This window comes from Sparus aurata, chromosome 10 (genome assembly GCF_900880675.1).
Source record: "Sparus aurata chromosome 10, fSpaAur1.1, whole genome shotgun sequence".
Classification (NCBI taxonomy): Eukaryota; Metazoa; Chordata; class Actinopteri; order Spariformes; family Sparidae; genus Sparus; species Sparus aurata.
Window position 1 is genome coordinate 5,039,587 of NC_044196.1, and position 27,339 is coordinate 5,066,925.

The window sequence follows — 27,339 nt, forward strand, 5'->3', positions numbered from 1 at the left end:
AGCACCTGATGCTGTGTCTCTCTGCTGTACTGAGGTAGAGGACAGGAGCACCTGATGCTGTGTCTCTCTGCTGTGCTGAGGTAGAGGACAGGAGCACCTGATGCTGTGTCACTCTGCTGTGCTGAGGTAGAGGACAGGAGCACCTGATGCTGTGTCTCTCTGCTGTGCTGAGGTAGAGGACAGGAGCACCTGATGCTGTGTCTCTCTGCTGTGCTGAGGTAGAGGACAGGAGCACCTGATGCTGTGTCTCTCTGCTGTGCTGAGGTAGAGGACAGGAGCACCTGACGCTGTGTCTCTCTGCTGTGCTGAGGTAGAGGACAGGAGCACCTGATGCTGTGTCACTCTGCTGTGCTGAGGTAGAGGACAGGAGCACCTGATGCTGTGTCTCTCTGCTGTGCTGAGGTAGAGGACAGGAGCACCTGATGCTGTGTCACTCTGCTGTACTGAGGTAGAGGACAGGAGCACCTGATGCTGTGTCTCTCTGCTGTGCTGAGGTAGAGGACAGGAGCACCTGATGCTGTGTCTCTCTGCTGTGCTGAGGTAGAGGACAGGAGCACCTGATGCTGTGTCTCTCTGCTGTACTGAGGTAGAGGACAGGAGCACCTGATGCTGTGTCTCTCTGCTGTGCTGAGGTAGAGGACAGGAGCACCTGATGCTGTGTCACTCTGCTGTGCTGAGGTAGAGGACAGGAGCACCTGATGCTGTGTCTCTCTGCTGTGCTGAGGTAGAGGACAGGAGCACCTGATGCTGTGTCACTCTGCTGTGCTGAGGTAGAGGACAGGAGCACCTGATGCTGTGTCTCTCTGCTGTGCTGAGGTAGAGGACAGGAGCACCTGATGCTGTGTCTCTCTGCTGTGCTGAGGTAGAGGACAGGAGCACCTGATGCTGTGTCACTGTGCTGTACTGAGGTAGAGGACAGGAGCACCTGATGCTGTGTCACTGTGCTGTACTGAGGTAGAGGACAGGAGCACCTGATGCTGTGTCTCTCTGCTGTGCTGAGGTAGAGGACAGGAGCACCTGATGCTGTGTCTCTCTGCTGTGCTGAGGTAGAGGACAGGAGCACCTGATGCTGTGTCTCTCTGCTGTACTGAGGTAGAGGACAGGAGCACCTGATGCTGTGTCTCTCTGCTGTGCTGAGGTAGAAGACAGGAGCACCTGATGCTGTGTCACTCTGCTGTGCTGAGGTAGAGGACAGGAGCACCTGATGCTGTGTCTCTCTGCTGTGCTGAGGTAGAGGACAGGAGCACCTGATGCTGTGTCTCTCTGCTGTGCTGAGGTAGAGGACAGGAGCACCTGATGCTGTGTCTCTCTGCTGTGCTGAGGTAGAGGACAGGAGCACCTGATGCTGTGTCACTGGGCTGTGCTGAGGTAGAGGACAGGAGCACCTGATGCTGTGTCTCTCTGCTGTGCTGAGGTAGAGGACAGGAGCACCTGATGCTGTGTCTCTCTGCTGTGCTGAGGTAGAGGACAGGAGCACCTGATGCTGTGTCTCTCTGCTGTGTTGAGGTAGAGGACAGGAGCACCTGATGCTGTGTCACTGGGCTGCTAGTGAAATATGTTAAAAGTGCATCTAAAGAGAGAAGAGAAGTATATGTGACCCCTGGATGTTAGATTTTAATAGAAAAACAAAAAACAGATGCATGATATGTGCTATACAAAAGATTAATATAGACTAATAATGAACATGTGATGAGATTCATTTAACTTTTTCGTCACTGCAATGCAATTCAGTCTAACCAGAGTGCAAGTTATATTAAGCCCTTGGTGTTTTAATTTCTGAAAGCTCAACATTGTGCAACTTTTACATATTAACCCTCATCCATTTAAAAAATAAAAAAACTGAAGCAACAACTATCTTTTTTCATTTTTGTCTATATTGTTTTCACATTTTACTGATCTCAGAATGCGCGTGTGTGTTTTTTGGAAAGCGAGGCTGAGTGTGCGTCGGCTATAAATGTTCAGTGTTTTTTTTATTACTGTGTCGGGATGAACAAGCAAATGAGGCTACTGTCCCTGTACAATGACAATAAAGAGCTTTTTGACAGTGAAAATAGCTCAAGCCTTTAAGATTTGTGTTTGGGCGTAAAACATTGATCAGTTCATCAGTTTATTCATGGCCACATCAAAGAAATAATTAACTTTACTCATTATCTGTGACAAATAAATACTAGGTTGGCCTAATTAATATTTCATATTGCATTTTATTAAGATGTGGGAGCAGCAGTCGGACATGGCAGCAAGTTAGAGCCAAATACAAAAAACATCATTCAAAGTGGTATGTAGCCAAGCTGCCCCATCTTTTTGTCAGTGTGTGTTCTTACTCAGATTTTCTGCATCACCAACTGAATGTAAGTAGGTTCCAGTGGCAAAAAAATGAAGGGCTACACAGTTCTCAACTAAACAGTTTGCCCGACAGTGAGCGCACAGCTTCTTCCAGTGGCATTCCTGACACTCGGCTCAATAAGTGAGCAAATGTACCGTATTCCATCGGCTGAAAATCTATATCGCTCATAAAGAATTTCATCAGGAAATGCCAGCGGATCAGCGCGATCTCGAAGATGCTGCTCACGTCGTCGTGCTGCCCGAATTATTCTTGCTCCCAGGTCCACCGGGTTCTCAATGAATGGTGTTACACAGTGAAACAGCGGCGCTTTTATAGCTGATTTTAAGCTGAAACTCTGAACATAACCTGGTCGGGACCAGGTTATGAGCTAAGCATAAGTTACCATGGTGATCTAGCCGGGTTAAAAGAGAGCCACCTTTGTAGTTCAGGGAAGCCTGGCTTTAGACTCAACATACCTCGCTAACCCACTAAACTGGCTTCGCAGTACAGCCCTCTGGTGTGGCGTAAAGCAGCCCTTCCCACCTGTTAAAAAGACGGACGTGCTTTCGTCCAATCAGCATTGATCCGTGTCATAGAAAGTACCTACCTTTTCCGGTAGAAGTAAATGTTGTTGTGTTTTTGTTAATGTAATTGTGTTTTTGTTAATGTTGTTGTGTTTTTGTTTTTGTAATTGTGTTTTTGTTAATGTAATTGTGTTTTTGTTAATGTTGTTGTGTTTTTGTTTTTGTAATTGTGTTTTTGTTAATGTAATTGTGTTTTTGTTTTTGTTGTTGTGTTTTTGTTAATGTTGTTGTGTTTTTGTTTTTGTGATTGTGTTTTTGTTAATGTTGTTGTGTTTTTGTTAATGTTGTTGTGTTTTTGTTTTTGTGAATGTGTTTTTGTAAATGTTGTTGTGTTTTTGTTAATATTGTTGTGTTTTTCTTTTTGTCGTTGTCGTTTGCCCTTCAGGGCCACCGTACATTCATTAATAAGAGCAAAAAACTAAATTAAATAATAAAAAATCACAAAATCAGCGGGGGGACACAGTCAAAGTTATTCTTCTTCTCATACACACTCCTTCAAGAATCACATGTGGTAAAACAATAAAGCTGAACATTTGTCAGACATTGCATAGCAAACTTAAGAGACTTTAGAAATAAAGAGACTTTGTGTGTGTGTATTATTATCAGTTCCTTTGCTGATATACACATAATTGTGTTTGTAAAACATGAACAGGACACATGCAGAAGCACAATTTCTCACTCAGAACTGAGATTCATTTTCTCTCCCAACTCTTAGAGGAACAAATTTGTGTATGAAAGCTCACCAGCCACGTTGCTGCAATGTCTATTATGCCATAATAGAATTCAGTGCAGGCAAATCTGATGCCTGCAGTGATCTGATCTGACATGCCAACACCACAGAACAAGCAGTAAAAGGTTGCTATTTGTGCAAAATCTGGATATTACAGATATCCCCATTCATTTGCTCGGCCTATACATATCTCTTTGAGTAGCCTATGAACTAACAGAAGGCAGGAGGGCAGCTGTTGGGTGCGTGATGTTACTTTCCTCAGTAGAATACCAGTAAAGCCACAGCGGACCAGCCATCTCATTTCATCTTTTATTTTGTCCAGCTGGGTTAAAGTCACATAAAGCACAGCTAATCATAACTCTACACTATGTTAATTAATCACTGTTGTTAGGTTTATATAGCAGGCTCCATGATTCGGACACCGACTCACGGAGCAGCTCCCGGTCAGTCAGAGTGCAGCCGAGTCGGCCATGGCGGCGGTGACGGCAGCAGCAGTCACACCGGGGACCAACAGCTGAGGAGCTTAGGCGGAGCTGAGGCGGAGGCTTCGATCCTCCCTGCTGGACTTTAAAGTGAAACTCTCGCCAAAAAGCAACCAAGGCTTTATTTGTGATTGAATATGAGTCAAAACCTTCGTGTAAACACAAAATTATGATGAAAGAGGCACTTTTAAGATTTACGTAATGTCGTTTTGGGGCAAGCTAATTTTCAATGGGAGTGCTACGGGCACTTTTACGATAGCAACAAATCTCTATTTTTTAAAACAGTAAGAAGTCTCGACACAACATGAAACTTTGCTGGTAGTATCACCAGGGTCTCTACACATGAACACGAGCATTGAGAACATTGTTTGTGTATGCAGAGTTTACTAAAGAGAAAGTTTTTGGACAACTCACATTAGCAGTAGAATCTCCAGCGCGTCACCAGCATGGCAGACAAAAAGTGTCGATCCCTGAGTGCGACCTAACAGGTATGCTTGAGGAGCGTCCACCATTACTCACCTGCCTGTTAGGTCACACTCGGGGATCGATGAACACATACGAAGTCATATTCTCATATTCTAATATAACATATATACAACTCATATTCAATCACAAATAAAGCCTCTGTTGCTTTTTGGCAAGAGTGTCACTTCAACGGTTTTTGACCCACTTTCATCTCCGCATCATAACGCTTTTGGTGCATCAGACGCTGTCAGTGTGTTTAGTGTTTTAGAGCTCCCCCTAAATGTCTCAAAGTAGACTTTCAGGGGAGCTCAGGTCCTTTTCAGCTCCCCCCGTAATTTGAACCATGTCTATAAGTACACATAATCATGAAGTTGCAGCTATGTATTTGCGGGGACATGAACAATTCGTCCTGACGAACTGAACAACAGGAAGTGAATCTCAACATTGAACGATGAAATCCACCTCTACAGGTTTATCTTTGAGAGAAGGGTGTTTGGTTTCCCTGCTGAAAAAAACAACATAGACCAGCACCAAAACACAACACATGCTGGTCTTGATGGTGAAACGCCACTAGTTGTGTGTTGGTGCTGGTCTCTGCTGTTTTTTTCAAATGCCGCTTCAGTTTTGAAGGCTTCATGCTGTCTTGTGCCAACAGCCCGCTGCAAAAAACACACTGAGGTTGTGGTCCTCTGTTGTCCTCAGTGTAGGAGAATCCATATTTTATATATTCTGTGTCGTATTAACGTTTCACTCAATAAAAACAAATGTTTGGAGTCTTCTTCTATGCTGTGAAATGGCGAGTGTCTATTAGTATTACAAGGCATGATCACCACCTACTGCTAAGGAGGAAATATTTGGCACTCCGCTGCATAAAAAAAATCCTCTTCAAAATAAAAGCACAGGATTTTTTTCTTAACATTTTTTTTTTGGAATGGGCAAAGGCCTGCGACCCACTTTTGGGTTGCAACCCACCAGTTGAGAACCACTGTTTTAAACCATCTTGAGACTGATCATTCAACATATTCTTCCAGCAGGTGGTGCTGTTGCTGCATTCTCCTCAGTAATCTCCAGCTCACACCTGAACTCTGGACCCACCTGAGTGATCGGGGAAGAACTGTGTCAGCGGTCCGCTCCTCACAAGTTTGGTATGATTGACGGAAGTGACTCACAGTGATGTGTTAATGTTCTGTTCTTAGAGAACATCTGATGAAATCATGGGTTAACATTTCAATTTTAATGTTGGATTCTATTCACATTAAAGTGGTAGAGATTAATTTAAAATGAAGTTTAAGTTTAATAAACACCACTGAAATGTCTTCATGGTAATAATCCTGTAGAAAAGTACATGTCTGTCTTCACCTGACGGAGTAATATAACATCTCTATGTTGTATGTCTGCAAACATCATCAGCACTCAAACAAGAAGTTCAAGGTCTTTAATAATCATTTTTTACTGTTAAAATATACTTACAAAGTGTGTTTTTCAGCTCAGATGTTCATATCTAAAAAGATCTTTGTCACTTGTAAAGCTGTAAAGCTTCATTAATGAAACACAAATTTGGGTCAATAAAGTGAAAACTAGCAAAGATGTTAATGTTGAAGATGAATGAGTATCTCAGATATTGTAAATATCAACCCAATTTGGGTCGCTTGGTATTGAATGATGGTCATACAAAGAATCTCAACAATTAAGACTTTATCCCAAATTTCCAAAAATCACAAAGAAGTTGAGGAAATCATGATGACATCACCAAAGCAATTACAAAAAACATAGAAAGCGAGAAATAAAATTGAGGTAAAACATTTTTATGTATTATTAAGATTAAAGACAAAAAACTCTTCCACAGAATATTCAGACAACTAAACAGACTTCAGTGACTCACAGTCTTGCTGTTATTTTTTTGTCTTTATTTTCTTTAACTCATCACTTAGTCATAATTGTGTCAGTCAGTTCTGTTTGTCACTGTTTGCTGTGAGAAAACATTCTGGATCAGATGCCGGGAAGTCGAGTACTGACTGAACTGAGCTGTGTTTGTGTTCAGTGTGTCGACAAACAAGCCTCCACATCGATCAGCTGAGGTTGCTCAACTCTGATCCGTCGTGTCCTGATGAGTCACTGCTTCTTCAGGAGGCCTCAAATAATCCGACGGCCCGACGGAGCAGCATTCAGCGACTCGTTTTCACACGGAGGAAGAAGCACAGAAACAAAGATGCAGCGACTGGGTTTACTCGTCTGTTTTATCATCGGTGTGACCCAATCGGTGAGTATCACGACACTGACAATCTTTAATACGTTAAGAGAAAAACGTTCAAACTGATTCACAGAAATCAGACGTGTGTTGTTGAAATTATGCAGCTTTTTTCTGTCATTTCTTATATTTTTTAAGTTTTATATTATAACTTTCTTTGTGCTACTTCAATTAAATTAATCAAACACATCTGTACTTTTTGTTACTGTGATTTCATTCTGGTCATTCTGACTTTTTATTATTTTCTAATTTAGGCAGTCACTGTTCCCGTTTTAAGTTATTGAACTTGTATTGTTTAGTAACTCAGGGCTTAAAGTCCTTTCTTTCTTTTTTACTGTACTTTTCACTCCACTACATTTATTTGAGAACTTGTGTTTCTAGTTACTTTGTAGATTACGCTCTGCATCGGAGCAGCAAACAGCAAACTTTTGAATTGTTTAAAGTTTTACCAAGTTAATATTTGAACATGATATCTTCACTTTTAGTCAGTGAGTTTTGTTCACGACACTGCCAGAAGTGAATAAGTTTTTTTTTGTTAGAGAGTTCACATCACTCCATCACATTAAAATTGTAACTAAATGTAACAGTTTCAATGCAGTTATCAACATTTACAGTGATCGTACATCAGAAATATTTGGTGTGATGTGTTTATTTGGCTCATGAAATTCTAAACAACATAAGAGACGAATACTTGAATAAAAAAGTTCAGTATTTTTCCTGCTGGTCCATTACTTCTGCACTCTCTGTCTGTTTTAAGGCTGTGCAGGTCGACCCGAGAGGAGCTCGTCCGGTGGAGCACGGCACCAGAAGCGAGAAATGTGCCAGTGAGAAGGAGTGGCCTTTCTGCACAACTGACGAATGGGTACGAGTCTGTCTTTACTATTTCACATTGACTACGTACATTTCCTGAGCTCAGATTTCATCTTCATGCTCATCTCTCTTGTGGAAAAACGAATTATTTCTAAGTTTTCTGGTGCACTGTACGTAATCTCCCTCCCACTGTCCTTCATCAGGGCCCTAAATGTCCGTCGGGCTGCAGGATCGAGGGTCTGATGAACAAATACGACCACAGCCTGCTGAAGAGGATCGAGAAGATCCGAAGCCTCCTGGATGAGAACACGGTCAAGCAACGCTCCACCGACTCAGCTACCAAACAGACCTACGACTACCTGAAGGATAAACTCACCACCGATGCTGGTGAGAGTTTCCACACTTCCCTCTCGAGTTCAACTTTAGCTTAACAAGGAGACATTTTTATATTAATGTTTACAGGCATGTAGAAACATAAACGAGGAGGTTGGTGTGCATCACCAAAAACTTAAATGTGCTCTGTGGAGTTTTCCTCCAGATTCCCTCATTTTTTTCAGGGACCCACACATGAAAATAATCTTCTATTGAGATGACAGTGATCAAAAACCCAATCTAACTTTAAAAATGTGCATCTGGGCATATATTTTATGCACCTTTAACTTGTGTGAGGTGAATTGTTAAGATCATTTTGGTCAATAAAACAATTCAAACTTTGAACTTTGATTTTTTTATTGTTAATTTTAAAAGTTTACGCAGAATTTAACACAGGGTCTTCCACCAGGTCACAACAACAACTACTACGACTTGGCCCAGAATCTGCGTCAGAGGATCACAGACATGAAGATCAAGATCGACCGCCAGCTGAGGATCCTGGCCGCCCTGAAGGATCGAGTAAAAGACCAGGTGGTGGAGATGCAGAGACTGGAGGTACATAGATATGACGATGACAAAGACACGTTTACATGTATTTATACTCGCTGAACATCACAGAAACTGAGAATGACGCTACAAAGGCAGAAGGAAGAAACTACAGGAAGAAACTTTCAGCGTCGTAACTGGATGGCTTGTTTAGATTTAATCATAAACTTACATGGTTTATATTTAACAACATGAATATGTAGTTTAATGCTAGTTTGTCACCAGGTTGTAGGTTGTAGCTGACATCTGCTAAACTAGTTAGCCTTAGCAAGGTGTTATCGTTCAAAGTGGGGTTTACAAATTGAATTTTACACAGTCCTTCAGCTAAAGTTAGCTTTCAACTTAGCGTTACTTGATGCAGCTGTCTGTCTTTAATCTGCAAGAAATGATTTGTTTTAATAAAACGCTACTTTGTATCCAGTAAAACAGACTTCAGAATGTCAGAGTGAGGTCATATTGCAGCTAATATACATTTAGAATCAATGGAAATAATAAACTACTTCTTTTAAATATGTTATAATTCAATAATTACCACCATTTTGTGTTTTCCTTGGCTGGCAACTAAGATCTGCTGAGCTATTTAGCTTTAGCAGGAGTTCAGATGGGTTTTCTTCGTTATTGTCCCATGTAGTTATGAAGAGTAACTGAAACTGGATTACAGCCTTACAGAGGTTGACTCATTAAAATAATATTAGACAGAAGTGTAGTTTTAGCAGTCTTCACACATTCAATGTTCAGTTACCAGATTTGAGTTTTTTCAGCTCTGTTATATATATATTTCTAATAATGTCATATTTTTTAACTTTAATTTTGTTAACACAGATTTTTGACACAGTTGTTGTCTGTTTACTTTGAGAATTTAAACTCGATGAAGCTCATCTCCAACTCTTTTTCTCCTCGGTCAGGTTGATGTTGATATTAAGCTCCGTTCCTGCAAAGGATCCTGCCAAGGCTACGCCGAGTTCCAGGTGGACCATGAGGACTACGTGGTGCTGGACAAACAGGTAAGGTATATTTACAAAATGCTAACACGATGAGGTTTCTGATCAATAATCATCAGTAATGTGGATATAATGACTGAGCAGATACTGTGATGAGCCATTAAAACCAGGAAGAGACAACACTTATGACGTATCACCATATAGTCTCATTTCGTACCAGCAAAAGTGAGACTGAAAACACCTAATGAGATAGCAAATAATGCAGTTTTGATAGACCTAGCGCCCAAAATCTGGCTTTGTTTTGTCTTTTATTGAGAAGCCACTCTCTGTTTCTGACTGTTTCCCAGATTAACCAGCTGGACTCCCAGTCGGCTCAGAGAATCGATTCTGTGAAGACACTGTACGTGATGAAGAGCCGGCCGCTTAAGGAATCAAACGTGGACAGCATCTACAAGTCCAGTGACACAACCGGAGCCGTGGCAGCACAGCGGAGAGAAGACGTGTTCACTGATGTGAGTGAAACATTATGTTGGTTTGTGAAGTTAAAGTGAAGGTCAGACATTAGCAAACGACACAGTATCGTCCTGGAACCTTTGCAAAAATCAGTTGTACTCGAAATCAAAGTGTTGTATCCTTCTGTTTGTTATTATTGGATCTTAGTCCGTCTTTGTATCCTACCACCATTTTCAATTTATGACGCCATATCTCAAAACCACCAAGAGATTCAAAGATCACAATCTACTAGCATTGTGCTGGAAGCTTTAGGGCTCCACTGCCTGGTGTTTATGATAATCATCACAGGTTCACTTCGACTCAAAATCCCACATAGCAGCTTTACTTAGCTAATGGTTTGCTACTGAGGCTACTTCTCCTGGTCATCCTGCCACCCCTTGCTAGTAGAAGGCAAAGATATGATATCACATTATACGCTTATGGTATGACAGGTTTCACTCCAGCATAATTTATTTTGCAAACAACTGTCCATAATCCATAATTCGCACAAAAATACACCGTCTTTTCTAGAACTATGACCACTCTGGCTCAATCATCCTTTCTGTCCTCAGGTGCCGATGGTCCAGTTGCTCCTTGGAGAGGAAGGCTCCAGTTCATCCCCAGCCACCATCTCCAAGGACCAAGGTACTTCCTACTCTTCACCTACATTCTCATCATCATCGTCATCCTCCTCGTCCTCGTCCTCGTCCTCCTCCTCCTCCTCCTCCTCTACGCCATCTAAATCCATCACTGAGCTCGGAGGCAGCAGCCATTTGTTCGGTACGGATGGCGGGATTCAAGGTCTCGGCGGCTCTGCTACAACCCACATGTCGACACAAACCATCAGTTGCACCAAGAGCACCAGGAGGACCATCGTCCACACCAAGGATGGGCCGGTGGAGAAAGTGGAGGAGGTGTATGAGGGGGGCCCTGAGTGCCAGGCCCTGGGAGACAGCTCTAAGGGAGGGATGGGTGCCTTCTTCCCCACCCTAACCCACACTGGTGGTGCCAAGGGAAGCCTCTTAGGAAACACCAAAACTGGGTTTGAAAACCCTTTTGGCGCTGAAGGGCTTGACCTTGGCGGGTTTATGAAGGACAATACAGAAGATGACATTCCAGATTTCCACGCCCGCAGTGTGAAGAGCAGTCGTGTCGAGCGGCAGGCCGATTATGTAGGAAAAGGTACCGAAACATCCGACGTGGAGTAAAATCTGTAGGGACCACTACAGCGCAGTCAGCTAGACAGCATGCTTTAGCATCAGCTAGCTTGCTAGCTAGCCCTATGTACCAAAAAAATGAAGTGAACATAGTAATTTTATGCTAAAGATGTCCACATTCAGTGTGATGTATTAGATTGTTACTAAGGAATTTGCTGTCATTACATAATCCCTGAAATGAATGGAATTAAAGGTTATGGGAAGTTCTTTTGCACCCATAAAATGTTAAATGCAGATCGATGTTCCTTCACAGCCATGTTTGATAAAGCTAACTGAACCCCACCGACATTAAAATGTTTTTGAGGAGTTACCAGCCTAAATTAATTTCATTTAAAGTGTAAATTCAACCAATGAATGAGTAGAAATGTAGTTTCTCTTCAGTTCACTGCCAGGCTTTGAATAGAAAACACGAACTCCTTTATTTAAATAAAGATATTTACTCTTAATTTCGGTTCACCCTTCGGATACCCACATGACGTTTTTGGTAGCTCTTGTCATATTTGTATATGCCCAAAAGTTGTGCTGATAGTCCAGATGCAGATTGACAGCAGTTCATTGGGGAAAGAGACGTTAGCACTCAATTTAAGTTAGTCGAGTGAAGGCGGTCCAAGCTAACTCGCGGTTTGCGGTGTGCCCCTCTCTGTTCGCAGATTGCGTCGAAGCCTACCAGAACCACCTGAAAGGGGAAACAAACGGCCTGTTTAACATCAGACCCGGCGGCACCGACTCCACACAGGTAGTGGAGGTTTACTGCCAGCAGGAGGGGCTTATGGGTGGGTGGATGTTAGTCCAGCAAAGAGAGAATGGCGCGCTTAGCTTTAACCGCACCTGGGCCGAATATCGCACCGGGTTCGGCTCAGTTGACGCGAAGGGCAAGGGGGAGCTCTGGTTAGGCAACCAGAACCTCCACCTGTTGACAAATCAGGGTGAGACCATGCTAAAGGTGGAGCTGGAGGATTGGGAAGGGGGTGTTGCTATTGCGGAGTACATAATCAGGGTCGGCTCAGAGGAGGAGGGGTACCCACTGCATGTGTCGGGGTACACCGGGGATGCCGGTGACGCTCTGGTTATGCCTAAGTCTGATATGGCATCTTACCTGTCACACAACGGGATGAAATTCAGCACCTTTGACAAAGACAACGACAGGTGGGAGGAGAATTGTGCCGAGATGTACGGGGGTGGGTGGTGGTACAACAACTGCCAGTCGGCTAACTTGAATGGGATGTATTATCAAGGCACGTACGACCCGGAGAAAAATAAACCATATGAGATTGAAAACGGAGTTGTTTGGGTGACATATAAAACGGCTAATTACAGCCTGAAAACTGTCAGGATGTTTATCCGTTCCTCCGCTTTTTAATAGGAAATACGAAGAATTTACCAATACACGCTTTTAGATACAAAATCAATTTAAACCCCAATAAATTGTGGTTACAAAACAGGCAACAGGAGCAAAAAACAGGATGTGTTAAAGGTGGCTTTAGACCCTCAGGCTGTTGATCTGTTTGTTAATCATTCTGAGATTTCAAAACCATGTCAAACAGTGTCAGTTTGTCCCCGTGGGTGTTTGTGTTGATTCTTGCTTATGTAAGTGTCACTGACCTCTTTGTGGGGATTATCTGATCAGTGTTCTTGGAACTACCTGATGTTTCAACAGTGTTTAACTGTGTATGGAGAAATGACTGACCTCTACTCGATGAATAAAGATTCAATGTTCACTTCAGCTACTCTGGTTTGTGGTGTTATTTTAGTTCAAACTCTTTGATGTATTGCAGAGGGCAGATATTTGGAAGCATTTTTTTGTATCATTTAAGTTGAAGTCTCAATCACCAGGTGCCAGACCCCTAAAGCCTTGTGTGTAATTCGGATTTTAGTATTTTAATTATAAAATGGTGGAGGGTAGAGATGCATATTTTCAATTCTCAGAAAACCAGACAGTAAAAATCAAGATTAGAAACGCCTTACTGTTCTTATTGTCAGGCCCGTCGCGAGAAGGCAAGCAAACCAAGCAATTGCTTGGGGCCCCGAGCTGGCCTGGGGCCCCAAGACAACTACTGGTTATGAATAAAATGCAACGACAAACTGTGTGAGCGCCCCTTTGATAGTCAATGCAGTAAAGTGCAATGACACTGTTATCGGGATCCCCCTCAAGGGGGCCCCTCTCAGTAGTCGCTGACAGCAGCCAGCCAGCCAGGTACGGACCTCTGCTGCCGGCAAAATACAAAACCTCTGCAGTCATCACATGAAGCGTAATTATGCATCAGGAAGCCAGAAAAGAAAAAAGAGAAAGTAAGAGGAGGATAAGAATAAACAAGATAGTGGTAAGTGATACATTATACTGGATAAAATAGCTCTACTTGTCTTGTACAATCACTGTAATTTCGCAGCAGGTAGGCTAGCAAAAAATGTTTATGTTAGCTACCTTCATGTCCATTTTGCTTGGGGCCCCCAAATTCCTTGAAACGGCCCTGCTTATTGTCATTTTTTCTGTGACAGAAAATGCATTTGTCCAGTCCTTATTTTGTGCCTTTTTATTTAAAAACGTTGATATAATTTACACTGGAACCATTTCATTAAATAGTGTACACATTTTATTGTATGTAAAATATAGGCCCATTTTTTCTAAATATACACCCTTTGGTCCATAACATCCACTGCAGGTGTATAGATAAAAAAGGTTTGGTTCAATGTAAGGCTCAAATGCATTAAAGGGCTGTAAAACAAAGCGCACAAAACAGTTACGATCATGCTTTCTTGTCAATGCTTTTGTCGAATTAAAAACTATTTATTTCCAAGATAACATAAGATAAATAAAATACAAAAAAAAAATATAAACCCATATTGTTAAAAAGAAATAAACCTGTTCCTTCAGAACAATACTAGTTAATGATACATAGGTCCAAAAATGTTACCTCCTTATTATGGTGAAAAAAGTTTTAACAGTCAGTTTATCTGACAGTTCACTATTTTCACCATTGATCCATGGTGTCCATTATTGTCAGTATATTTCACATGTTTAGTAATACTGTAAAAAGTTATTGTAGTGATATTTTAAGTATTAATCGATAATGAAATATAATATTTTTTCATGCTTACTTATCTATGGTGATATGTTGTGGTTTCTTTCTTGTGACAAATGTACTTATTGTGAGTTGCTTTGGACAAAAGTGTCTGCTAAATACCCTAAATGTAAAACGTTAATGAAAAAAAGTTATTGTCATTATTATATTTTACATGTTTAACAATATTGAAAAAGTTAGTCATATTTTAAGTGTTAAACAACAATTAAAGACGCTACTGTCATTATATGTTGCATGTTTAACAATAATTGAAAAAGCTATTATCATATTTTAAGTGTTAAACAATATTGAAAACAGTTATTGTAATTAGATGTGATGTGTTTAACAATATTGAAAAGAGTTATTGTAGTCATATTTCAAGTGTTAAACAATATTGGAAAACGTTATTGATATGATATTTTACTTGTTTAACAATATTGAGAAAGGCTGTCCAGATGTTGTTTTAAAGTCAAAACAAACATGAAAGAATGAAATACTGTGTGATTGAGTAATTCCTGCATTAAAAGATTATGTAACACAGCAAGACACTATGTGATGTCTACAAAGTGATCTCAATCTAAATCACCTGTGTAGAATTATTGTAGTATAAATATACCTTCAGACTCTCACAAAAAACTAATCTGCTTAGAAAAGTGACTTATTTACATATTTTGATTACATGTTAATCACATTATATAACATAAGTTTAATGCAAAGTGTAACATTTAATGCAATTGCTGAATAAATTAATAAATAAAAAGCCTGATTAAATTATATTTATGCAGATGTTCAATTCTAATTTTCTATTCAATTATGTTTTTTAATTGAATCGAAAAGATTTTTCTTTGTCAAACATAAGAAGTGAGGTAAAAACTGTTGATACTTGACAAGAAATAACATTTGTTTCTATGATGTTGATTCTTTTGATTTATACATGAAGGTCCTCATTTATCAGAATGTCCTCATTATGCAGGTACGGTTTCACTATCACAAACAAAAAATCAATTCTTAACTTTTCAGACATGTTCTTGCATTTCTCAAACGTCCTAACGATTCACAAAGCTGCTCATTTTCTTAAAATCTGCCACTTATTCAGAAAAGTCCTCAGTGTATTTTCAACACTTGTCTAATGTTGTTACACAAGTGTCTCAGTAAACGTTTTTTTTATCATGTTGAGTTGTTGTAAATAAACTGGATGACTTAGTCTGATTAGATTTGATTAATATGGACAATTTCTATATAAAGTGTTCTTTCAGTTTGCCCTGTAGGTAATAAAGCTTTGATTAAAGGTAGTTTTAACACAAACGTAGGAGATCATTTCATGAGATGAAATCATTGAAAACAATCCAAACTTCAGAGCTGTGACAGAATACAAACACTTTTTATCTTTGCAGCACAGTGTTTGAACTGGAGCTCAGTTGAAGGTGAACTGACCGACAGTCCTGTCTGTGTTTGTGTTTGTCTGCAGTGTGTGTGAGGCTGAAGCAGCAGAATCAAGATGGCCGACAGCCCCGCAGAAAAAAATACAAAAGGCAACAATGTCGAGCAAGAAAAGACGTCCCTCTGTGTTCAGATGATGACTGGGTGAGAACACATACATATGAAACTCTGCAGGGGAACATGGCATTTAAATGATAACTGGTACAATTTATTTATTTGTAATGTTTGTTTTTCTTCAGACCACAGTCTGATTTTAAATCCACTCAAGGGCATTTTAATCACATGAAACAATATGAGACAATTTTTGTGTCAGACATCATTTGATTCAGGAGAACCTGAAGTTTCAGACCGGCTCATTTTTAACTTCAATTTTAGATTTGATTTACTGAAGATCAATTTAGCAGAATGTTTTAAAAACATCATTCTTTTTTGTCTTTTACTTTTAAAAATCTCAGTAAGTTATTTTTTTTTATTTACAAAAGATGAACTTGAATGATTTTGAGTTGAACACTTATCTTTGGAGACAGTTTTTCATTTTTCAAGAGAACTTCCTGTCAAGAATATTTTTTTCTGAAAACACGGGAAAATAAATTCCTGGGGAATTTCTTTACATTTTGGAAGAAATTTCTTTCAAGAAAGTTTTTTCTGACAAAATTTCAGGAGAAATTATTTTTCAGGAGAAATTTCTTTCATGAGATTTTAAACAAAATAAAAATAACCTGAAAAGAAAAAAGAAAAGAAAATTCAACATTAATTTTTTTTCATGTGTTTTTACAGATTTGTATTTACTTTCAGAAACTTTGAAAGATTATTCTGGCAAACTTCTTTGTTTAAGTTATAAACAGAACAGGAGCGAGCACAACACAGTTTCATCTGATGCAGTATATTTATGATCATTGTCTCTAAAACTGCTGGTAAATCCTCTCAGACGTTCTCGTTAACCGTCATGTTCTCCACAGGTCTCTAAATGCCCCTCTGGCTGCAGACTCCAGGGTTTGATCTCACAGGTGGAGAGCGATGTGGAGAGAAAGTTGAGGACGGTGTGTGAGACAGGAAAGACGTACGAAGACATGGCTGAGAAGTCCATGAAGGCGATGACGCACATCTACAACTACAACCGACGAGTCATAGTCAACATCTACAGTAAGACTGACTGTGACTGGCTGACTGTTTGATTTGATACGCTGAAAACAATGAGGAATAATTTAATATTTGTCTGCAGCTTCAGAGCTGAAGTTCGTGGAACAAGCGGAGAGATTGGCCGGGAATCTCACATCACTACGGAAGCGGTCATTCAGGCTGTCGCGGGAACTCGACGAGCTGCGCCGCAACGCCCAGATACAATTGGAGGACTTATATCGAACTGAGGTGAGGCTGCAAGAGGTTCATTTCAAAGTCAATTTCCTTCTCCACCTGATTTTGTTTAACTCTGTGTCACACAGGAGAAAACTAATTTTTTCATGTGTGATTTTTTTCCTCCCTCAATAAAACTTTTTTTAGTCATGAAAAAAAAATCCATCCTGAAAAAAAAGTTTTCACAAATTTTTTCCCCCTTTGGAAACTTTTAAAAACGAATCTTTTTAAACATTGAAAAAAAAACTTTCACTTTCACAATATTTTTTTTTCACAGATTTTTTTTTTATTGATTTTTTCTTAGTGCAACGCATGGAAAAATAGACCAAAATTATTTCCACTCTGTTTCACACACAATTGTTGTTTCCCCTTCTGGAAAGATTTTTTTGTTAAATCTCCAATTTCCTTCAGTCTTCTCTCTGTGTCACACATGAATAAAAAAATTACCTTTTCTCCTGAAAAAAGAAAAATCCTTCAAAATGTTTTGCACTTGATTTTAATTGCAATTCTTTTTTAAATCTGTGTCACACATGAAAAAGATAACCAACATTTCTCCTGACTCACTTGGTTTCACACATTTTTTTCTTTCTCAGTTTTACACATTAAACATTAAACAACAATTTTTTTTATAAAAAGATATTTTTCCACTTGGTGTCAGACTTATTTTTCTTTTACCCCTGCTCAACCTTTTTTTTTTTCCTTTCTTTTCTTATTTAATGTCACAAAATTCTCCTGAAACCTTTTTTTTCCCCTGCTACACACATGGGGGAAAAAAATTAAATACTTATGCAATTGAATTGAAAAAGGAACTTGTATTCGCCCTAAATTCACTTCCACTGTGGACCATGTTTAAAAAGAGCATTGCATGCTAACTTTGTGTTGACTGCTCGTTTCTGACGTCTTGTTTACGTCACCAGGTGGACGTTGACAGGAAGCTGCGATCCTGCTCCGGGTCCTGCCGGTCGGCGTTACCGTTCAGCGTAGATCATCAGAGTCATCAAGCGCTTCGAACTGACATGGACCAGATGGACAAGACTCTCAACCAGAGAATGAAGGCAGGAACACCTAGAGACATCCCACATATCAAGCTGCAGCCTCTAGACTCAGACCTGGCACCGTCCTCCGAGTATAAAACCATCCCGACGGTCCGGAGAGAACTGTTGACCCAGTTTGAGGACGTTGGGCAGAATGAGGTGGTTCTGGAGGAGCTGCTGGCAGAGGCTGCAGATGTGGAGGCTCTTGATCCTCTGGAGCTGGAGTGAAAGGGTTCTGGTGTCCTTTTCTTTTCAAAAGCACTCTGTAATTACGCTTTGAAAGGACATTTCTAATGAACGTAATTGTTTTTCTTTCTGATTGAAGATGTAAAACACATCGTGCTCTTGGGTTGTGCAAACTGAGGCCGATGGCACTGAGATGTCTGCATCTGGTGCGCCATCCTCTCATGCACCAAGTGTCACGTTTATCTAGCGGTTTTTAGACATTGATAAATTCGAATTTTTAGAGAAAGTCAATCCCCTGTTGCGTACTCAGCCCTGCTGTGCAGGCACACGATGCTGTTTGCAGTCACTTTTCCGAGGTGTCAGTTTCATGAATTCACTGTCATTCATTCAGTGTTTGGACAATATTTCTCCACCCCCTCATTCTTTTTCACCAGTTTCAGAAGCGGAGCGTCATGCCTATCTAATCTTGCAGAGATGCATTCATTTTGTGATATTTGTGCCGTTTGAATTGACGTTGTCTGACTTCCTGTAATCTTCGGGCCGGAGCGGATAGCTGCTTCCGGGTTACTTTTGAAAGGTGGAATGGCAAAGCTGGGCCGGTGGGAACACACACATTGTCCCGAATGGCTGCAATGAGACAGGCCCGTTGGAACCTGCGGGTTAGGGGCTGATCACATCTAGATTACATTTTTTCTCACAGTTTGTAGAAGTTTTGATTTTTCAACATGAAAGAATTTCACCTTCGTAGCTCTCGTAAGGGCTCAGATGCTCTGTGAATCTTTACCATGAGTGGGTCTTAACTTTTAGAATTTCACCACTGCAACTCCTACTTGTAGGAGTTTATGGGGCTATGGAATCGTCTGGTTCTGCAAGCCACCAAAATCTCCTTTTACCTCCGTCCTCGAGAGCACACTCCTCTCTTTTTCCTGTTTAGTTATTTATCGGTATTTATTTCCTTAAAGATGATATTTGTAAGATAAGTTGACTCTCTGGCATGGTGGCCAACCCGTCCTACAATCCCAGACAGTCATTTGTTTGACAAGTTCAGAATGAGACTCAAAAATCATCATTTCTTACAAATAGCACCTTTAAGGCACAGAAACAATTGTTCATGCTATACAGTGAATTTCTGGATGCATTTAAGGTGCTGCCTGTTTTTTCTGTAATCTTGTGGTTCACAGATCAGTTAATAAAGAACTGTTTTGCACAAGTTTGAAGCCTCTCAGAGACTTTATTCTGTTTTACTTTTGTTTCTTATAGAGTTGCACGATACCCACGGTACCCACGCTACGCCGGTTCCTACTATACTAGAAATTCTACACGACGGTACTACCGTGGATTACTATACTACCGGTGCCAGTTTCCGCTACATAGCAGCCGCCTCTACTCTCCTCCCGGCTTCTCACTGTATGCTACTCCCTTGTAAACAAACCCACATGCTAACTACTGCAACCGAACTACACAGCTGCTGAATGATTGGCTGTTTGCCTGTTACTGGTGATTTCCGGGATCCGCCCGTCTGTTAGCCGATTGGCTGTTCGTGTGTTTCTGCCAGCAAGAACGAACTCCATGAAGACAGCTCCGCTTCAATAGAAATTCGCTTCAAAACAAACAGCAAGCTAAAGTTCTGTCTCGCCCAAACGCGCGCACAGCTTACAGTCACTAACACGAGACAACACACTCACCATGCCAGAAGCACCAGGCCCGAGCAGCGAGTCTGCCGTGGCGTCGCTGTCAGTGGCACCACTAATTTTGCTCAAAAACCAAACTCCAAAAGTCACATTTGGAACTATTTTAGCTTTAAACAAGGCACAGACGGTAAAGCAATAGATGATGGCCGTCCACAGTGCAGGCGCTGCCACCAAGCTATAGAAGCCAAAGCAGGGAACACATCCAACCTCATAAACACCTGCAGTGTCGTCACCCAGATTTATATGTCGAATAACAGGTTAGTATGCCCTGTTTATTTTCTCATTGGCTGATATTAGGCCATATGCTCCGTGTACAGGCTGAGGAATGAAGAGTTAAAGGATGTCAAAGTATAAAGCGCCTAGAAAATGTATAAAAATATAGTTTTCACTGGGAATAAGTTCCTGTTTATTGTATTTTGTCCTCTATGGTTTATTATGTTGGAGAGGAAGCATTGTCAGATTTTTTTTAAAAGACAGTGGATTTGTTATCCTAAGTTGATTATTTATATTAGTTAAACATAAATTAATGTGCAAAGGAAACTGAATGATTATTTAATTTCAACCAAATAAATTAGAAGTATTTAAATAATTCATAAAATAAGTATTTATAACTTGTACAAATACATTGCAGTTCATAAAAATAATAATAATCAAAAAAGGCTGCAGTATTGCGATAATACCCGGAACCGTGATACTTTGTCTGGTATAGTATCGTGGTTACTCATTTTGGTATCGTGACAACTCTAGTTTCTTATCAGGAAGTTTTCCAAGTTAATGAATAGAAATCAAATCTGTTTGATCATTTAAACATTATGTACTGATCAGCACTACTTGTTTTTTTGCAGATGACGGTACTTTATACATTGACACAGTGAAAGAACAATGAGACCAGACAGGAAGTAGGTTCCTCAATGTGTTTATTGAGTAGCGGAGGACAGTTGTCATCAACTCATCCTGTCGTTGCACACTGAATACGTCACACGTAACAAGAAAGGACGGATCGCAACTCATTCACTCACAACCAGTAAGATTTTTTTCTTCATCAGTAGACATGACAAGTTTATCTGACGTTAAAACATCTGATATTATCTTCATTTTGTTAGCGTTGCTCACTTTTTAAACAGATTCGGCTCTTTTTCACTCTTACAGCACATGTCCAAACCCTTTTATAATCATGTGTAAATGTCCATCAATATAAATTCTTTTATTCTGGTGGTTTCCTGACTGTGTTACGTATGCGTCGACTTGCTCAGACATTATTTACTGGGGGGAAAGTAAGGCCTGATCTTCATGCTGATGGCCTTGAGGGAATACCAGCTGCCCTTCCAGTTCATCCACACCACACCGTCATCTGTGCCGTGCTTGGCCATCTGTCTGGTGTAGGCTCCGCCCATGTAGTATCGACCGTTGGGATTGGCCGAGTGGCAGCGGTTGTACCACCAGCCACCTCCGTCCTCCTTGGAGCACTGTTTGGATGGATCACCGGGGGTCCTGGTTCAGGGAACAGGGACAGAGAAAAACTTAGCAACATTGTTACGTAGTGTGTATTTAGATAATTTAAGTAACTCAAAGTCGTCTTAAAAGAGGGAGAAGTTCTCTCACCAGTTGTCGTTGTCTCTGTCGTAGGTGCTGAACATCATGCCATTGTGAATCGTCATGGTGCGGTTTTCACCGTAGAGCTCCAGAGATCCGTCCAGGAAACAGTTACCAGCAGTACCGGAGTAGCCGTCCACCGCTAGCACGTAGTTGGACGTCTCTGATTGGATGGTGAATTGGTTGTACTGGGCATGGACCTAAACAATCGCAGAAAAAATTTAGTTTCATCTCGAACTAAGACAGCGGTAAAATATTTCAAGTGACAGTTTGTATCTTAGCAATGTTTAAGAGCTGGAAATCTGCACAATGCTAACTGCCGACAGAAAGTCAGGTAAAGTTCATACAGCTCTAAAGCCCTGAAATCCCAAATTGATTTGAATTTTATTTTATTTACGCCCTTTTTTTAAGCATAAATCTTCACTGTAGCTACTAAGCTAAGAGCACTAGCGAACGCCCCATTTAAAGTGGGTGCACGAGGTCCACTGTGAATGTCTTTTGAAATCAAACTGAGTTTTTATTTTTGGTTTCACGTGATTAACAAAACAGTAATTTTCTCTTGATCAAATAAAAGTTTCTGCAGTAAACAGAATCCTCACCTTGGCTCCGGTCCAGTCCTCCATCTCAATGAGAACCTCAGTGGGGCCCATCTTAGTCAGCAGACTAATGCGGTCATTACCCAGCCAGTATTCACCTGTCACATGACAAGGGTACAGAAGTCAACCACAAGTCATAGTAACTTCACCACTTAACTCTTGTTTCATATGTTGAAAGTCTTACCTGGAGTCTCGCAGTGACCTTTGCCGGTATCGAAGCCGATGTTGCCAAAACCACGTCGGTATTCGTCCCAGCGTCGGCCGAAGTCGACACTGCCGTCAAGCCTGCTCTGGATGAGAAGCCATCCTGGGAAAATAGAAGAAGTTCTCTTGAAAACACTGAGACCTCCATCATTTATGTCATTTATAATAAAAACTAATTCAGTAACCCTAATTCTCTGTTTTATCCTCACCTCCGTTCTGGCTGGTCTGATCACAGAAGACCTTGTATGGAGGGTAGAAGGTGTCGGGCTGGACCACGTACATCTGGGAGTCTCTTCCTCCACGACGGTAGATCTCCTCACACTCCTTACCTGAATCACACAGGAGAACAATTCAACAGAGGAAAACTATCGTACATACAGATTTGTATGAAAGATACATCTATACATACTATATGGACCAAAAATAAGACATTTTTCCTCCAGATGCGATCAATTCAAGGGAATCCCTAGAACTGGACTTGTTTTTTTGTTGGTGTTGATAAAAGAAGCATGAAGCTTGAATCTCGCTATAGCTATCATTATAACAAGTTATTTGGCGTCTATTCTATAATCTTAAACAGATAATTATGCCAAAGTACAGCCACTAGGGGGCGACATACTCACCAGACACGACTGGTATGGGACATTTGGTCTTGCAGGGTTCCTTGCACTCCTCCCTCTGGGCCTGGATGGCCTTCTCCAGCCTCTGGATCTTCTGTCTGACCTTTTCCAGGACGCCCTGCAGCCGGGACACATAGTACGTCACATTTAAGGCCGGATGTACTGGTGCCATTTGTTATTTATGATGCTTGATGCTCCTCTTATGAATAAGGAAATGTTTTCATATTATTGAATGTGTTTTAAAAAGGAAGTTAAGTTTCCACGTGGCTGATTAGGGAAAACATTTTTAATTCAACATGACAAGGTTTTCCCGTGACTCGTGTCAGCTCTGATTTACCTGCAGCACTCTGATGTTGGAGGGGAAGACGGTGTCGACGGTCTCCTTGATGTAGACGTGCTGCTCCTCCACCTGATCGGTGTACTGACTGACCGCCCTGCCGTTGTCTGAGAGGAGGAGGAGATGCAGAGAGAGAAGGAAGTTACAGGATGTCCGAAAGGGAAGAGTAGAAGTCTCTCTGTTTGTTTCCACTGTAAAGTAACTCTTTTATATCGTACGGAAGCCCTGAGGGGCAAGGGCAGACGTTTTGGTGATACATGTTTTTAATTGTGATCTTAAGTGTTTTCTTTTCTGGGTTTTATTTACTTGAGAAGGATGGAAAACAAAAAGCTTTGCCAGGATCATTTTTGTCTACCTGTATTTTTCTGTCTTATCTTCAGAAGAATTTCTTTTTTTGTTGTTTTTTTTTTTGTTTAATGTATGGAGCAGTTAAAAAACAAATGGGAAAAGTTTTTTCAGGATGATTTTTTCTTGATTTGTATGAAATTTTGTTCTGAATTTTTCCTGAAAATTGATTCACAGGTGAAAAACTATAGATATATTTTTTCTTTTACACAAAAATATTGAACATTTCATTTTTTTATGTGTAAAACTGAGTGAAAATTTTTCAGGAGAATTTATCTTGAGGTGAAAAAACAAATAAAACAATTTTTAGAATGTTTTTTTTTTTAAGATTTTATATAAATTTTATATAATAAAGTATTTATGAAGACCAGAGAGAAAGTGAGATTTTTTTGTCCCTATGATCTGTTGTTTTTTAATTCTTGATTGTTTTCTCTTCTGTGTTTTTGACTCGAGAACAGGTGAAAAACAAAAAGGTTAAAATAAATATCCTTTTTTTTTCGTGTCTTAAAATGAATGAAAATGTATCTTTTTTTAGGAATTTTTTTTTTTCATGTGAAAAACACATTTTCAGGAGAATTTATTTTCAGATAAAAATAATAAAAGGTTTTTGTGTTTTTTTTTTTGTCTTTAAGATAAGTGAAAGAAAAGTCTTCTCACCGTCGAAGAGCCGCTGCCTCTCTCGCAGAGAGTTGGAAATGCTGTTGACGTAGTTGAAGATGTGGTTTGTGGATCTGGACAGTTCATCCACCCTCGGCTTCAGGTCATTGATGCTCTGTGAGGAATGAGGAATAAAAGAAATAGATTAAGGATCAGTCAATTCCAATGTTTTCTCAATAATCTGACAAAGATGCAATTTTTAGCAGTTTTCACATAAATTTCTGCTTACCGTCTTGACGTTCCTCTCTTGCTTCAGCAGGGCAGTCTTCAGTTCACAGCCGTTAGGACATAAAACACCCTGTTGGACGGGAAAAACTCTGATCAGTATGTAATGTAAGAAAAAGAAGGAAAGAAAGCGGAAAATATTTGTACGTCAGAAACGACAAGAACCTCTACTAAAAATAACAATGGCCCTGAAATGTACTCAACCCAACTGGATAAAATGGTCGACGAACTTCTGCTCTAACGAAACATCTGGAGTTTATAATCACTGTTCTGAAACATGCTAAACGGAGCTGGGCTCCTCTGGCGGCCTCCTACCATCTCCTCAGAGGCGTGGGTGCATCCTCCGGACTCCGGCTGCTCCTGCTTCTCCTGCACCTGTGGTTGTCCGACTGGAGCGGGGGTGGGGCGGCCGCGATACCTAAACAAGCAGCAAGAGACGATTCACCGACATGTAACTCTGTTTTCTGTCGACTGTTGTTTTATGGATATGGTCATAACATCTTGTTTGGTTGTTCGTGGTGCTCAGGGGATAAAGGCTGGCCGCTTTGGTCGTTGGCTTACTTTTATGATTTTGAGTAAAATATCCCAGAGGATGGATTTGGAAAATGTTTAATGTGTTCAATCAGGTGTGTCGCAATATTCACTCTAACTGTGATATTTCAAAAAATAACTATTAATATGACATTGTTGTATTATGAGTTATTTATTGGACAAAAAAAATGGAGAAACACATCCAGTAACAAAGTTAAAGATAAATTCGATTGCTAGCATTTCTTTAGATATCTATAAATATAATCTTGTTATCGTGGATTATTTCAGTTTGATGATTTTTTACTTCTTTCACAAATGTGTTAGTGTACCTGCCGCGGCCACCGATAGGAGGCGGGGAATAGCGGTTGTTGGTGTAGACGTCTCGGCCCCTCGTCGATGGACGATGACCTCGAGCATTTACGGTCCCCTGTGGGGAAACAAAGTCAAACAAAACGTTACGAAGGAAATACGTGACAAATTATGAAAATACATGAAACACATGAAACAATGGCTTAAGCAAACTGTACATACCGTGCCGTTACTTGCAGGTTGACTGTTGGTGTCCTGTTGGAGACAATGTTTGTGAATAAATGTGAATATTGAAATCCTTTTTTTTCCTCTCAGGCTTGTAACTGTCGTGTGAAAGCTTAATTATTGACTCGCACAAATCAAAAACTCTGATATCTGAACTTGAAGAAACTAGAATGTTATGTTAAGCAACAAACTGTTGCGTATCTGATAGTATAAAATCACAATCATAATGTGTGAAAATTTCCATTGGTCTGATATTAGTGAAGAAATCTTTAGAAGCTTGACCAACACACTCACGTCATAGTCGTCATATTCCAGATCATCTTGGGCCCGGGCTGCGTACACACACAGATACAGCAACAGCAGCGTCCTCATCTTCCACCGTCGATCAAGTTCCACTTCTCAAATTGTCGTTGGTCTTCAGTGTGCCTTCACTCCTCTGTCTGTGCCTGAAATCTGACTGGACCAGGTATTTATCCCCTCTCTGTCTGTGAGTCGACGTCCTCCCACACTTTTATTGATCCTCAAAAACTGGTCAATAACTCTGGGGACAGTTTACCCAACCTGAGTCACTGCTGCACACGGTCAGTCTGGACTTTATGAAGGAACAAAAGGGCACAAGGAGGTTCCAAAAGAGGTTCCAGTCGTTGCAAAACAGCTTTAAACATTTAGCTGGTCTGAGTCAGTCGTCCTTGTTGAAAAAGTGTCTTTCCAGGACATTTTGATCTGATTCTTATTCACACTGCTACAGCTACGACGGAGGATGCTGACGTTGTGTCATGTATGTTTTGAGGAAATATGGGGTTTGTTTTGCAATCATGTGGTGATGAAATGGATACATGGATGCTGTACATCTCACTGAACTTTATTGCTGGCAATGGAAAGAGCTGTATTGTTATGTTTGGAATTGACCTTGACTTCCTTTTTCCTCATCCCATTTCAAAATGTTAGTTCACATGTGAAATTATGGAAGTCCCGAGGGCCAAGCAAAGATTATTTTCTCACTATTTAAGTCTCCTTTTCACTCGGTTTCAAACTTGAATAAACATTTCCTGACAAGTGTTTTTGAAAAAAATATCAGACAAAATTTCTTTTTGTTTTTTCACACATCGATAAAAGCCAAGTGGAAAAAAAACAACAAAAAACATCTGGAGATTTTTTTTTCAGACTTCAGGTTTTGTTTGTTTGTTTTTCATGTAAAATCAATTCAATGATTTATTTTTTTTAAATATTCAGGCGAAAACAAAATCTTTTTTTAAGAGAAACTATTTTCATGTACGAAGCCAAGTGAAAAATAAAAATATTAACTAGAGAAAAGATAAATTCAAATGGGAAACTGAGCAAAAAATAAATAAATAAAAGAACAGGGAAAATATGTGTGAAACATGTAGGGGAAAAAATTCAGGAAGACACATTTTTACAGTAATTTTTTTTCCACATTTGAAAAAAAAAAAAATTCTTGAGTTAAGACAAAATGTAGCAAAAAAAAATGTTTTCATGTGTGATTCCAAGCAACAGTAAAAAAATATTCAAAAATGTTTTTTTGATTTGACGTGTGTAAAAGATGTAAAAGAAAGATCATTATTTTCTTTTCAGATTATTAAAAATCTACCAGTTATACAATGTATAACTTGTTATCCTGAGGTCATCACCTACGTTATATTTTTATTTGTCATTTTAAATGCTGTTTATCATCTTTCCCTTTGATATTGTCACAGTAACATTTC

At 40.1% G+C, this 27,339-nt stretch overlaps 3 protein-coding genes across 4 annotated transcripts; 2 read left to right on the forward strand and 1 right to left on the reverse strand.

Annotated features, from left to right (window-relative positions):
- Positions 1–6,694: 6,694 nt before the first annotated feature.
- Positions 6,695–12,933, forward strand: fga (fibrinogen alpha chain). 2 transcript variants are annotated; one of them, XM_030431595.1, is made up of 8 exons: positions 6,695–6,844; positions 7,590–7,694; positions 7,846–8,029; positions 8,424–8,569; positions 9,466–9,564; positions 9,849–10,013; positions 10,566–11,175; positions 11,861–12,933. In XM_030431595.1, the coding sequence occupies exons 1-8, from the start codon at positions 6,794–6,796 to the stop codon at positions 12,568–12,570; spliced, it is 2,070 nt and encodes a 689-aa protein (XP_030287455.1). In that variant the 5' UTR covers positions 6,695–6,793; the 3' UTR covers positions 12,571–12,933. The 2 variants fall into 2 exon arrangements, with proteins under 2 accessions (XP_030287455.1, XP_030287456.1); XM_030431596.1 differs by lacking the exons at positions 6,695–6,844; positions 7,590–7,694 and adding an exon at positions 7,745–7,773 and having other exon boundaries at positions 7,818–8,029.
- A 2,211-nt stretch (positions 12,934–15,144) lies between these two features.
- On the forward strand, positions 15,145–19,391 carry LOC115590284 (fibrinogen alpha chain). Its single transcript, XM_030431597.1, has 4 exons — positions 15,145–15,853; positions 16,669–16,852; positions 16,932–17,077; positions 17,980–19,391. Exons 2-4 carry the CDS (start codon positions 16,780–16,782, stop codon positions 18,322–18,324), a joined length of 564 nt encoding a protein of 187 aa, XP_030287457.1. The 5' UTR covers positions 15,145–15,853; positions 16,669–16,779; the 3' UTR covers positions 18,325–19,391.
- A 1,482-nt stretch (positions 19,392–20,873) lies between these two features.
- On the reverse strand, positions 20,874–26,073 carry fgb (fibrinogen beta chain). The gene is made up of 13 exons (XM_030432086.1): positions 25,910–26,073; positions 25,613–25,645; positions 25,411–25,508; positions 24,866–24,968; positions 24,555–24,623; positions 24,326–24,440; positions 23,324–23,430; positions 22,990–23,104; positions 22,576–22,695; positions 22,347–22,469; positions 22,166–22,260; positions 21,576–21,766; positions 20,874–21,464 (listed from the first exon to the last, which is right to left on the reverse strand). The coding sequence occupies exons 1-13, from the start codon at positions 25,985–25,987 to the stop codon at positions 21,230–21,232; spliced, it is 1,482 nt and encodes a 493-aa protein (XP_030287946.1). The 5' UTR covers positions 25,988–26,073; the 3' UTR covers positions 20,874–21,229.
- Positions 26,074–27,339: the final 1,266 nt, after the last annotated feature.

Coding starts and splice junctions, on each gene's coding strand:
- LOC115590284 (XM_030431597.1), top strand. CDS start 16,780: ATGGCTGAGAAGTCCATGAAGGCGATGACGCACATCTACAACTACAAC. Junction 16,853..16,931: donor AGTCATAGTCAACATCTACA/GTAAGACTGACT, acceptor ATTTGTCTGCAG/CTTCAGAGCTGAAGTTCGTG. Junction 17,078..17,979: donor AGGACTTATATCGAACTGAG/GTGAGGCTGCAA, acceptor TTACGTCACCAG/GTGGACGTTGACAGGAAGCT.
- fga (XM_030431595.1), top strand. CDS start 6,794: ATGCAGCGACTGGGTTTACTCGTCTGTTTTATCATCGGTGTGACCCAA. Junction 8,030..8,423: donor TAAACTCACCACCGATGCTG/GTGAGAGTTTCC, acceptor GTCTTCCACCAG/GTCACAACAACAACTACTAC. Junction 10,014..10,565: donor GAGAAGACGTGTTCACTGAT/GTGAGTGAAACA, acceptor TTCTGTCCTCAG/GTGCCGATGGTCCAGTTGCT.
- fgb (XM_030432086.1), bottom strand. CDS start 25,987: ATGAGGACGCTGCTGTTGCTGTATCTGTGTGTGTACGCAGCCCGGGCC. Junction 24,969..25,410: donor CCTATCGGTGGCCGCGGCAG/GTACACTAACAC, acceptor CTGCTTGTTTAG/GTATCGCGGCCGCCCCACCC. Junction 23,431..24,325: donor GAGGCAGCGGCTCTTCGACG/GTGAGAAGACTT, acceptor TCCTCCTCTCAG/ACAACGGCAGGGCGGTCAGT.